General features: G+C 44.5%; 1 protein-coding gene across 1 annotated transcript in view; it reads right to left on the bottom strand.

Annotated features, from left to right (window-relative positions):
- LOC129382070 (neprilysin-2-like) overlaps positions 1–11,000 on the bottom strand; it is a 78,832-nt gene extending 67,832 nt beyond the window's left edge. The window contains exons 1-4 of the mRNA XM_072285305.1: positions 10,849–11,000; positions 9,944–10,024; positions 1,988–2,193; positions 65–211 (exon numbers count right to left, since the gene is read on the bottom strand). Coding sequence (XP_072141406.1) covers positions 65–211; positions 1,988–2,071 — 231 coding nt within the window. The 5' untranslated portion in view covers positions 2,072–2,193; positions 9,944–10,024; positions 10,849–11,000. The remainder of the gene's footprint in view (positions 1–64; positions 212–1,987; positions 2,194–9,943; positions 10,025–10,848) is intronic.
- Positions 11,001–13,874: the final 2,874 nt, after the last annotated feature.

Below are 13,874 nucleotides of genomic sequence, written 5' to 3' on the forward strand. Positions count from 1 at the left end.
TAAACCACTTAGCGACCGTAGCCGTTAGTGTAACTATTGAACTGGTAAAATTTTGCATACTCACTTTTTTTGAGAAGTTCGACAATTGATCAGTGAGGTTTTGAAGCACTGAACTGTTAATTTCGGGGCGTAAGAACTTGATAGTGTTTCTCACAACTGGTTTGATATCTCCCATTCTCATTATTTTTTCTTGAAGGGGTATTTCCCGAATCTGAAAAATTTATGCAACTTAGTGACTTACTAAGCTATTTTTTTATTATAGGCATAAAGCAACTGATACTTATTCTTATAATAGAAATTCGCTGATGCTTGCTCATTATCGTCTGTTATTTCTTCTACGTTCAATTCATTACCCCAACAGAGTGCATTTTTCACCGGTATGCTGAAGGCACTAGAAATGTAGAAATTTAAAATTGGTCATAGATCATGAGACAACTGACTAAACCAACAAATTGCCGTAGATTAAATTCATTGAGATCTGAGGCTGCTATATTGACTGGTTAGCTCTATTTTTTTATCATATTAGGCGTGTAGCTGTTGTGGCATATGGACGGGCTGATGATGCTGTTATGGACCTGCGGACATGTTTACTTTCCTTTTGCTCTCGCTGAACCCAAGGCCTTCAAGGAGGGCACAGGTGCCTAAATAGACCGCTGGGCTGATATCTTCACATTCTAATAAAAGCGGAGAAGCAGCACGCCACCTTCCGCCGCACGCGATACATCGTAGGGAGTGGAGGGAAGGGGAGGGATGGGGGGGGCCGCCAAGCCTTAGAATTGTTATCTGTGAATCTGTGATTGTGACACACGTTTATTTGTCTGGTTTGACGCACCATATACTGCGACTTTTGCTTAGATACGTAGATGTATTGCAGACTTAAACGTATATTTAAATATCTTGTTGCGAGATTCTGCGTATACATGCAGTGAACTTTGTTTCCAGAGACACTTCTCGCGCTTTATCAAGCTGTATCTCGCATTTCTATATTCCATTGTGACTTCGAATTTCTGATGTATATTTTGCAGAACTCCTGGTTTTTATGTTTGCCTTCTGTTGCGGCTATAATCTTGGTGCACTCACTTGCAATACACGGCCGGTGACAGCTGCTCCTGCGCGATACATTGGAACAAAGGACAGCATCAATGAAATTTTTCGCTGGCCGTTGCATACATACAAAAATGTAAACAAGGTTTTTGAATGGCGGTTTCATTAAAATATTTGCCCTCAAGCCCTCAACTTGTTCATTTCAGGATCTTTAGGTTTTTCATATCAGCGGCATGTACTGCTTTGCTCGTTTTGAACTCACATAGCTCTAAAGTTCGTGTGATATCTACATATTAAATAAAAAGAAAAAATGGAAGCATAGATACTCATATTTCTGGCACAATTTTTGGCACAGGAGAATATATTACTTTATGAAAAAAATACAAACTTGCTTGTGTTGACAGTGCCTAGCGTTCGAGAATTTGTTCGCAGCATCATTGGCAATGACAAACAGTTATTATTCAAGTATTTGATCCCTCGACAACTTCTTTAAGGAGGAGGCCGCGCTGCAACATGAACCCTCCCACATCAAACGAAATTTTTCGGTAAGCCACTGCAAACTGTTATTTATTATACGAACCTACACAACAAACAAAGAATATACTAGAGGCAATAGTGTTATGGTCCCGCTTTGGCTTAGTGCAGCTTGTTATTTGCCAACCTTGTGTTCTTTATGCTGTACGTAATGAGACATGTCTTGAAAAAGGAGCCGTTTTGGTTTTGTCGACAAAGTCGTTGGTCACATCTGAGACGCAGCGTGAACACAATAACGTTGTATCAACCACCCAGCATATATAAACCAGCCGTAATGTATATGCTTCGGAAGTTCGTCTCTCGTACATCGAGGTTTTGGAGTCTTACGAACACATATTAATTTACATGTTTCGTACTCAGCTAAACTATCGTGACATCTAAAAAAATATATAAATTTTGAATAACTTACCACCATTGAATAAGGATTCTGCGGATTCGTGGCGTATACTTTCATATCTACAACGTCCACGTGGCCAATTGTAGAAATGCTCATATTCCGAAGTAAATCTGCAGAATTAGTGGAGCTGAAGATGTTTTCTTCGGTGAGAATCGGCCAGACAGGAAATCCGGATTCATTCAGCACTCTAATAAAAGCCTCCCGAGCATCTGGAAGTGCTTTAAAGAAATTTATTCAGTGAATCGTCAGAAATGGAAGTAAATGCAAATAATCCTAACATGCCCTACAAGACTATGCTGTCTTCATAACGTTGTCTCCAAGAAAATTTCGTAAACGCTGCAGGTTTGCGGTTTACCCACTCTCCATTTTGCTTCCCATCTTATACGAAGACAAACTAAGCCAAGTGAAAGATGGGCTGGAATGTAATTGACACAGCGCGTTTTACGTGTACCAGATACACGTACTTTTCACAACACGTACTGAAACGTTAACTAATTGTGCAGGATGCTAAAGAATGACGCTTTTAAAATTTCAAGCACTTCCCCCTTTATTGTGCTTCACTGTAAGGACCACGGAACATAGCAGTTCAACAAATTTTATAACACCAATGCATGATGCCTTTAAGGCAAAAGAAATGCTAATGATTTGTTGTTCTGCATTTGATGTAAAAGGACATTTTGTATGGTCACAATGTTTCTTATCCGGGCTGATATGTGTGCTTAAAAATGTAGCAGACAAATACCGCTGACATCAAAAGAGCACAGAATATGTTTATGTGTATTGAATCTACACCAAACATAACTAGTGGACTGATAATACTCGTACATTAAATTCAACATCTAAAGCAGATGTCTTGGTACCCAGTGGGTGTGTTCATTGGAGTAGCCTAGCTTTCGAAGCCAAAAATGTAAAGTGCTGTGCGAGTATTTCGTCTAGCAATTTATCCGGTGCGATATCAGTGGTCCTGACGTTCACGTAAGCCGAGCCCAGCTCTAGCTTAAGCAACAGTGGAAGAAATTTGCAGGGGCAGCATTTGCACATAATTCATATTTCTGAAATTACCATGCACTTATTCGAAATGCACCTACGTGCAGATAATCACTGCATATGTTCATATTTAGTTGTGTTAGAAGTGCGCAATTAACAAAGCGCATTCACACAGAGTGCTTACAACTTCGCCTTATAGCAACTGGGTCCTTTGAAGATTGACATGTCACGATTCAGCCGACGCGGCAGTCGTCTGATGAATAGGTGCCTCAGGATACGCTCTCTGCAGTGTGCGTATCTTGCAAACAGGTTCCGGTGATACAAAATCAGGCTATCCTTAATCTCATCGCCAGGTCTAGTTTCGTTCCCCCCTTTTTAGAGGCCCTGTTATAATCGCCCGCACCAACCGCCAAGTTCCCCGCTTTGCTATATCGCAGTGACTGTAAGAATTTTTAGCCCACTATGTTCGTATTGCTATTAGAGGTGTTAAAAGGACATTAATTTAGGTGAAGGATTTTCTTTCGCTCAGAACTTACACAACCGTATTGTCGCTCCCTTTCTCGAACGACGCCCAGTAAGACGCCGCCCGGGTTTTAGAGCGAAGCTGTCTACTATACTCCTGCTGCTGCTGCGTGTCTGCACGCCACATCGGGGGGTGGTTGAGAGCGTGTATATTTTCACGCGGTAGATAGGGTGAAGAAGGCAACAAAACTGTGAATGGAGAAGCTAGTGTTTTATTGGGCGAACCTCTGCCCTCAAAAACAGGCTACATTCAAAGTACAACGATAGCGGCGAACACAGATGCTATCGTCGAAAATCTGATCAGCGGGTCAAGCGCGTCGGCTTTTATACATCAGTCTTCGAAGGTTTCATAGTAATCGCTGGTGCCTGCGTGTCTAACAGAAAGTTCTACAGCATTTGCCTCGCACATACATGAAATCAGACCCCACAAGGCTCGGGGACAACAGACAGCGGATAACCAGCCGTGGTTACTCAGTGGCTATGGTGTTAGGCAGCTGAGCATGAGGTCGCGGGATCGAATCCCGGTCATGGCGGCCGCATTTCAATGGGGGCGAAATGCGAAAACGCCCATGTACTTAGATTTAGGTGCACGTTAAAGAAGCCCAGGTGGTCGCAATTTCCGCAATCCTCCACTACGGCGTGTCTCATAATAAGAAAGTAGTTTTGGCATGTAAAACTTGATCAGTTTTAAAAGACAGCGGATAGAACCATCGATAACATTCGAGAAACTTCCGATATATGCAGGCGCGTCCGGGGCTTTGCGATAACATCCCTTAGGAGGTGAAACGTGGATACCCGATAAAGAAGCACGTGTGTCAACATGCGTGACAGAAGCGATACAGATGAAAAAGGCGACACAAATAACTAGTTTGGACCTTTTCACTACGTCTTGACTCTCTTGACTCTCTTGGTGTCGCCACAATACCGTCTCGACCAAGGAGTTTGGAAAGTGGGGAATAAACATTGATGTCTAAGCGTAACTCAGTGCGGCATATCTAACCAAACTGACTCTGCGGCACGTAGCGTAATGGATGGCTTCAAGACACATGTTTCACCCGATTTGCTAATAAAAAATGTATCTTGAATATTTCTGGCCACCTTGTTTTTGCATCTCGAAAGTACCCTAGATTACAAAACGTTGGCGCACTGCAGGATCCCTTACAATGTAATGATAAGTTTCAACACAGCTGTCTCCTCCAAGAAGGTTTGTGGTCAATAAATCTATTACTCAGACAACGACCCGTTTTGTCGACATAACATTTCCCGAAAGGAAGTGGAACGTGGTATACAATGCCTATTGCACACTCGACCAACCTGCAGCGGTGTGTGAACGTGCACCCATGAATGCTTCGCCTTCTGCCTTCTTGTCTACAGCGGCGCATAGCTTGTTTGCCGAAAAGACCACGTTACACCCGTACATTTGTCCCACTCTTTTAGACCACGGGAAACACCGTGAAGTTGCGGAATGCTGACAGTCTGTAACTTCTTTGGATTGCTGTCTGGCTCCGACACTCTCGCTACCATCTTTACCTATTGCAGTACTCTTACGCCCAGGAAGGCCAACTGATGCTAAGGAAATTGTGCAAATATAGTTGCTCAAGTGTTCCTCCAAAATATTTCTCTGTGCGATGTGGGCATGACTTCTTCAGTGTAGACTTCGAACAGGAGACCTTGACTGCATTCTCGACCCCATTTGAATGCCCTGAAGGGATGTAAAGAATAGGTTTTACACTAGGTGGGGGGGGGGGCGATCGAGCACGAAAACCAGCTTGGCAGTTTTGTAACAAAATAAAGAGCTCTTAATAGAGTACCGTAAATAAAATACCGACCTTTGAGAGCTTCCGGGAGCAGATAACAAAATACAATGTGCAGTTCCTCCACCTGCCCAGTCATGTAATGTCACTGACGAGACGTACAGCAAACCAATAAATGTAGACGTTGGTCGCGCGTCATATACTTGAGAGTTGCTGGTGGAAAATTTTTAGGTTGTAGCGACCACCCGCACTTCATCGTCCCCTCACCCTGTAAATGCAAGTTGCCGGGCCGTAGGGGTCGCTTCCCTTTGCTCGCCCGACGGGGGCGCCACCACAGCCACTGGGCAAACCTCCTTTTTCTTTTGAATAAAGCCAGTCGACACTCCGTCTCAACCTGTCAAAACGTATATTGGCTCCGCTAAACCGAGCTCCGAACAAGTGGTAAGGCAGGATATTTACGTTCTTTCTTTTGTCGAGCACTAGCCATCGAAGACGCTGCTCCTACTCCTGCTGACAGAGACGACGCCACATTTACGTGTCCTGTCATTGTCGCAGAGCTTCAGCTTCCCAGCTTTTGGCCCTAGAATCATCGAGTTTGATTTGTGCAAGTAGAGGCCCGTTTTCAACTTTAGTGCATCACTTCACAGACAGCAACGTACAGTCGCGTGCAATGTGACTGGCAACACCCTGTTTCGTGGTCGAAGGGGTTCCAGGGCTCGCGGCGGCTCTGACATGGGAAATAGCGGCTTAATAAATAGCGCTAATTTAAGCTGTATTAGGGTCTGGAACTTATCCTGTGGCTGAGCAGCCGTACAGTCTTCGAGCCACTTCGTCCACGGGCTCCGGTGTTGCGGGTCACATTGCACGTGACTGTACCTGCACGTCGTCGCCGCGCTACTGTCCGATATCGCGGATGCCATAGACGACTTGCTAGTAGGTGCACTTTCGGCCAGCATACGTCGACCTGAAACGCACTGTAGCGCCTCGAGCCATCGCAATTGAGAAGGCTCCAGCAGCTACTCTCCGAGGCACCGCCTGCGTCAGTTGCTGGCTGGCCACTCCGCAAACGAGAGCTAGCATCCAATTTTGCGCGAGCTGTGCTTTCGTTTGCTCCCGCAGTCCCCACGCATGGTGCTTGCGGATTCCGACGAGACGACGCTCGATTGGCTAGCTGCACTCGCTGACCGCATATGCGGCTGCTCGTCTCCGGCGCAGCTTCATATCGCCGCTGCAAGAGCCTCAAGGCCAGGAGACCGACTCTCGCGCGTGGAGAAAACAGTCGACCACCTTACCAGTGCACAGGAGGAGCTGACGGCAGTTGTCAACATTGGCGACCAACTTCGGCGCAATCATTCGTCTTCGCAGTGTCGCAGCGCACCTAGGGACTCGCCGCGCAAGTTGTGCTGGTGCCACCGTCGCTTTCGCGAACAAGGAAGTCGTTCCACCCAGCCATGCGCGTGGACGGGAAACGCACAGGCCAGTCGCAAACGGCGGCATAAGGCATCGGCCCTCGCGCAAGCCGCCTATTCTTCGTAGTCGACTACATCAGGGGCAACCGCCTGCTCGTCGACACGGAACCAAGCTGTCTATCGTTCCCGCCACGGCCGCAGATCGCCAACACGACAAATACTCACCCACGCTACACGCAGAGAACAACACAGCCATCGCATCTGATGAGTTCCAGTCAATCACGCTAGACATCGGACTCAAGCGCTTGCACAAATGGGTGTTTGAGATCGCCGACGTTAGCTTTGGCATATTGGAAGCGTGGATTCGGCTGTGGCTGAAAATGCTTCTGGCCAACCAGCAGGTAATCAGTCGTGAATATTGCGCATTCACATCACAAAAAAGATCGTTCATATTTTAACACAGCGAACAAGTGTGATTGGCAAAGCGTCCGGGAAGTTGCTTTTCTCGAAGCCTGCGACAAAAGCTAGACGCGGAATTTTTATTTTTTCGACAGCATCACACAATTGTATACTGATATATATCTCAAAGACGTCGCTTCTCAATTTTTTTATTGCGCAACATTCCTGTACGCATTCTGCGGCCGCCTATACTGGGGACTGGGCTCTTTTGCCTGTAGGAATCTAGCCGCCTATGCTTCACTAGCCACCGTACGCGGCTGCAGGGCCTGCCATTCCGGGAGCTTCATGTTGCTACGCATCTCCACCAAAATGTTACGGGAAAGAAAAGACGTGTAATATATTTACAGCTTATATATAAAAGGACGCTTCGGATGTCACTCAAGATGACTACCGAACCACGCGAACATCACCGAGCGTAGTCGTCCTCTCCCTCTTCAGCTTTATTGCTGGCAGGACCTCGTAGCAATACATAACCTCATTGCTCTCGACTGCTGTAAACACCCCCCCCCCCCAAAAAAAAAAAAACACATACAAAAGCATTACAGAAGCTGCAGCACTTGCTATTGTACTAAGGCGCCCAGCCCAGAGGGGAGGCGTTAGGTTGAAAGGCAGAAACGGGGTAGAGTGAAGGCAGGTCGAGGCTCAAGCAGTCGCAAACGCAGGGAATAAATGCCGTGCCATTCTTCACTCGTGGCAGCTCGCATGCTTTGGGGGAGTGCGGAGTAGAGAAAAGGCGGCGCAACAAAGCAAGAAAACGGTGCTACTAGACAAGATAGCAGTTGTGGACAAACTGGATACAATTGAAGTAACTGTGCGTCCCGTTCCCGCGATTCCTGAACAATAAACACAATGTAAATTTTTCAAGCGAGCAAATGACGTAGGGTGTGCAGAAGCAGAACCGCAGGAAACAGTGTAGCATCTACACGACCTTACTGAAACGGATTCCCATAAAAGCAACACTTCTCTGGCCGCTGAGGCAGCTTTGCATCTATGGCTTTGGTCAAGGTAGCGAATTTAATCGCGACCGCAGAAGACGCATTTCAATACGAACGAAACGTTAAACCTTTCATGCACTAATATTAGGTGCACGTTGACTAATCCGAGGTGGTGGACGAGCACTGACGTCAGTGCTATTTACTGCGTTCATATTTTCAGCAATGAAAAAATGTATTATATTGGGCCGATGCCATTTTCATATAACTTCGCAGCTTTGAGATTTAACAAAAGTTTAACGATCTTTCATGATTTCAGCCAAAGAGAAGTCAAAGATATAGGTGAAAGGTATAGTGGGATTACCTTACAATGCATGCACTCTGCCGCAGATCCGATTTGTTGAATGCGCTACACTGACAGTGAGGGCTCAGAGGAAACGGTGTTTTTATGTAGCCACTGTCTTTAAGTAAAACTCGAACTGCAGGTGACAGAGCAACAATTCTAATTTCTCAAACAGCAGTGTTTTGTACATGTCCAAGTGCTGGTGCTGGTCAAACGAGACATATTACTGCTTGGTCAACTCTAGGGCATTAAAAACATGCATATTGTGTCAAGAAATTACCCTCCTATATTAATTAAACCCATGAAGTCATGCTGTGGTCACAATAATTATGCCTGCAAACATTCGAGTTTAAATGTTTCAGTACGGTGAAATGCGAACGAAACGAGCCTGATCGTGCACAATAATAGTTCTAAACATCAGCTATTTTGATGTACCAAAACACGGGTGTAAGGAAAAGGTTTTTAGCGATGCATTTGTTGCACGTGAATTTCTCTTCTCTGATGGAAAAGAGAAGCAACAGATTTATTGATTTGATAGAAAGCTATGAACATAGGCCTTTATTAGGTCTGTGCCTTTTGATGCTTCCCAACGTCCTTAAAAACTGTGTTCTCGATGGCTTGATAATGAGCAGACATGCTTAAATGAACTTTCCTCGAAGTTTAGAGATTCTCCTTGCAAATATTAAACTTCTCAAATATTTTTCACTTGTGGCTGCTTCTTGTTATCTTGATAAATCACTTCCACCTGACCAATCCCACATGGAAGCAACATGGTTGAAAAAAAAAAAAAAACCGCGCGTGTACATGAACCCGCAGTAGCCGCTGGGCTGTACAAAAAAAGAAATTACTCAACGTCGCCTATGCTACACGCAAGTAGTTACGGTGGCAGCGAACGCTTCGAGCTTGATGTACACATGTGCAGTTTGTTACGAGAATTATTTAACATGTGTATCGGTCAGTAAGATTTGCAGTAGTTATTTTGATAGCTGGCACCAAGTTGGGAAATTTAGCTAAAATATTACTACACACTTATGAGGCTTTTAATAACATTATTGTGAAGAAACACCATGTGCGCTGCCTTCTTTAGGCAATTTATTATTTGAATTCCTTGATGAAAAAGAACATATTTATGTATTGATGAGGTCAGCCGTCACGGGATAACCTAACTTACCTATACACGCCTTATACATGATTGTCACTTTGTCTATTATGGTCTATTAAGCCTAGCAGAGGGCGGCAGTAAGTTAGGTGGGCGGATGAGATTAAGAAGTTTGCAGGGACAACATGGCACAATCAGTACACGACCGGGGTAGTTGGAGTAGTATGGGAAAGGCCTTTGCCCTGCAGTGGGCGTAACCAGGCTGATGATGATGTATGATGATGAGGACCATTATTGCAAATAAACACCATTTTCTTCGGTGTAGTGTGATGCGATGAAGCCTGCCTTGTATTGTGGGCCTATGCGCTGCATTTTTTGGGCAACTTATTATGGGAATTCATTGAGGAAAAAGAATATATTTATGCATTCATGACCTCAGCCCTCACGTGATAACACCACTTACCTAAACACGCATTATACGCGATTGCGACCTTGTCTATTATGGTTTGGTTACACTCAACCAAAGTTCTGTTTCCAAGAATATCTGTAAGCAGAGATGTATTGGGAGTTCAGTATACATCACCTGTTTATCAATGTGGCGTCGTCTAACAAAGCTTGTTACAGCTGAAGCATATACTTCCAGGGATAATGAATGTGTAACTATCGCCAGCGGAAACATTAAGATACACTACTAACTAAACATAGGCTCCAAAAAATGTTTGAAAACTTCAACGTATTGGATATCGATGAAGATTTCCGCACACTCCGAAACAAGAGCAGCTTATAAGCTGGCATCCTAATGCATGCATTTTTTTCAGTAAAGCTTGCTCATCTAAATAACGCATACAAGCGCCTTAGGGAAAACACAGCCGGGTAAAACAGGTGAAGCATTACACTACTGTGAGGTTCAATGTGCTAGCAATGACATTAAAAAGTGACATAAAGCAAAAGCAAGAAGCCACTTCTTGCGTATGAACATTTTCATGTTTACCGCAAAGTGCATAATTGTCATTACGGTTGTAAGGCCGCAGTTTTACTATTTATATTTCTAAATTCCTAATCTCAATATATATATTTCTCGAGCTACACCAAAACAAAAATGGAGAATATGTATTGCAAGCATTCACATCTATATCTTATGTTCGCAAAGAGTAAAGGCGCTGCCACTTCATTGATCAACCTTGAGCTTTGATTTAGTCGTATCCTCGTGTCTCAGTGTTTGACACCAAAACACAAGAAAGTGATTTATTTCTAGAACGCATACCAAGTGAATGCAAAATCGCTCAGATAATCTACAGCGCGTTTCAAGCTAAATTCAAGTATGCAGCGACGATTGCCACGAATTCCAAAGCAACAAGAACGACTTACAGCTTAGCTTTTCAGGAATATTGTCATCAATATCCTGATAAACATCATAGCTCCCGCTATGATGTTGATGACGGCTTTCCCACCGATTGCAAACATGTGCGTAGAAGTCCGTGCAAGGGTCAACGCTGTAGTTAAGCGATTCATTTATTAGTTTGGCTGTAAGGCAAGAACATTCATTCAGATATTTACTCAAACGCATCTTTAAAAAATTCTTACATAACATCCTAGACGTAATCAGAAATGTCGCTGACCCACTAAACACAACACGTTTTATAGACGTCTGTGACGAGCCAAAGTAAACTTCACCTACAGCCATTGAGAGCGCCCACAGAACGCCTTCTTACCCATGTCGAGAACAGTTGTGAGAGATGGGTAAAACAAGGCACTTCTGAAGCGTTGTATGGCTACATGAATGTAAGGCTAGTTGTGTTTGTGGCCAGATATGTATGTACATAACGCATCTGCAAAACGTCGTCTATACATGCTTAGGGAGCGTTTTGCACGCCGCGAACATATAGAAAGTGCTCGTTGAGATTCTCTTTTGAAGGAATACACACACACACACACACACACACACACACACACACACACACACATATATATATATATATATATATATATATATATATATATATATATATATAATGGGGATGTTCTCTTTTTTGTACGGTTAGCACATATCCATCACCCAGGATAGCCACACATTCTGCAGTCAGCTAAAACATGAGTTCAGTTCCTGTCCTTTTTTTCTCGCTTATTTCTCTACAGAGGTAAGCCTCTCCGTTTGGGGGGGGGGGGGGGGGGGGGTGATGGAGGTGCACATACATATGTTTACCACAGGGTATTGGTTGCAGGGTTAATACATATCTCAAGCAAACGCAGAAATATCGGTAAACTTGACCGACAAAGCACACGCTCGCGCGACCCAGCCTTCATAAATTTAAGCATTTAACTAGTTCTCAGAAGATAATTCTTGCACGCCTAAAATCAGATCTACTGTGAATGCCAAAAGCTATGTGAAGGGAAGCTTTCACGAAGCGGTTAATAAAAGGTTATAATCTTGTTCATTTAGATCCTTCGTCTTTGGCCCCATAGAAACTGGCGGGCGCATGTGCTCCCGATCATCCACGCTATGAAATGTGCCCAACTTTATATTGCTCTAAATTTCTTCACATCATCTTCTCTATCTTAAATTAACTGGTCGTTACTTGGTTGGTTGCCCTTCGAGCATACGTGCCATAGTATGGATATCGTGACCACCATCATCGACATGCGGATATTCTTCGTGCCCAATCCAAGGTGTTTCCATAGTATAGACATTGTAACCACTATCGACACGGGGCGATTATCTCAAAGAACTATTGGTTGTCACGGTGTCCAATGCCTCGTTGTGAGTATTATTGGAATATTATTGGAATTAATCAGCATAATGAACACGCGGATACGCTATGGCCGATTCTCTTGTTAAGGTATGTGCCGTAGTATAGAATTCAGCACATGGACACGCTTCTTGGCTGTATCAGTTTGTATATATGACCTAGTATTAAAATAATCATGGTGATCTTGAATTTTTTGTTATTTTAACAAGAAATATGTCCTTCAGGTAAGGGGAACAAAAGATAATAGAAATGCCACAAAAGAAATGGAAAGAGCAGAAAACAAAGGGAGATACGACACCGTTTAAAGTCGGTGTCTAAGACCAGTTCTTCGCAAGTAGTGCAACAACGCTTTTGAAGCCTACGGTGCTGAGGATGGTGTCGGCCAGTGTCCCAGGACCCTTTTCTCCACCAAAGGGCGTTTGTCAAGACTATCTAACCCTCTTTACTGTTCTTTCCTGGGCGCACTGAAGTGGGGATACTTAGAGAAAAGGGGCGTGATTGCTTCCTCGCGCCTACAGTTATCGCGTGTATGGCTATTGGCGATTCCGTACCAAAACGAGCACGCAATCGCGAAGGCCACGCGGAGCCACAAATATTACACAAGCGTATCCTCAGCTCTAAATAGTCATGACGGAAGATGTAACCGTAGATTAAGATCCAAGTTGTGGACACGAGCGTTCGTAAATTCCGTCGAGTTCCACTGTGCAAATGTAATTTCACGTGCGAGCGAACGAAGCCCTACATTTGTGTCGATTCTGGATAACTGTATAGCTACAAAGTGGAGGCCATCATGAGCAGATCAGGTGGCCTCATCTACACAGTCGTTTTTGTATAGACCGCAATGGTCCGGTATCCACTGATAAACTGTGTTGTGTTTTTTCTCTATTACGTGGTGATGAATAAGGCTTATGATAGCGAACATTTGTTCATTGCGTCCATGACGAAGTAGCGACACGATGCGCTGGAGAGCGGTCTTGGAGTCGGAGAAGAAGGACGATGTCTGTAACGGTTCAGTTACGAATCCTAGAGCAGCATGAAGGGCGGCGAGGTCTGGAGCCATCGATGATGTAAAATGCAATGTCTTGAATTTTATGCTGACGGACTTCGCGGGAACCGCGGCTGCTCCTGCTAAGCTTGCAGAAGCGACTGAACCATTCGTTTAAATGTGAAGGCGTCTGCTGCGTAGCTGATGAAGGAGCAGTTGTGCGGCTTGTTGTAAAGCTAAAAGTCACGACTGCATTTTCTTTTGGACTTCAGGAATGGTTAGGAGGGCTTCGAGGTGATGTAGGCAGCACAACCATAATGCTGGTCTTGCAGCAGGCGGTTAGTTCGAGGAAAGCACCGAACTGTGCGAAGCAATATTATCACTGAACGCAGAGTGCGGCCTAGAAGCAGGAAATCAGAGGAGGTGGTTTGATGAAATCTGGATGCAATGCCTGATGTGCATTCTACAGGCATCGACGCGAATATATGCTGTAATTGCGTGATCACGCGCGTTGGCGACAGTCGCTGCTGAAGGTGCTGATCTCGGAAGGCCAAGGCGTATTCTCAGCGCTTGAGCTTGAATCAAGTGAAAGACGTGTACGTTTGTTCTTCGGGTCCTGCCCAGCACAGGCAAGCTGTAGCGCATAAACCAGAGGAAAAGTG

This window comes from Dermacentor andersoni, chromosome 11, assembly GCF_023375885.2.
Source record: "Dermacentor andersoni chromosome 11, qqDerAnde1_hic_scaffold, whole genome shotgun sequence".
Lineage (NCBI taxonomy): Eukaryota > Metazoa > Arthropoda > Arachnida > Ixodida > Ixodidae > Dermacentor > Dermacentor andersoni.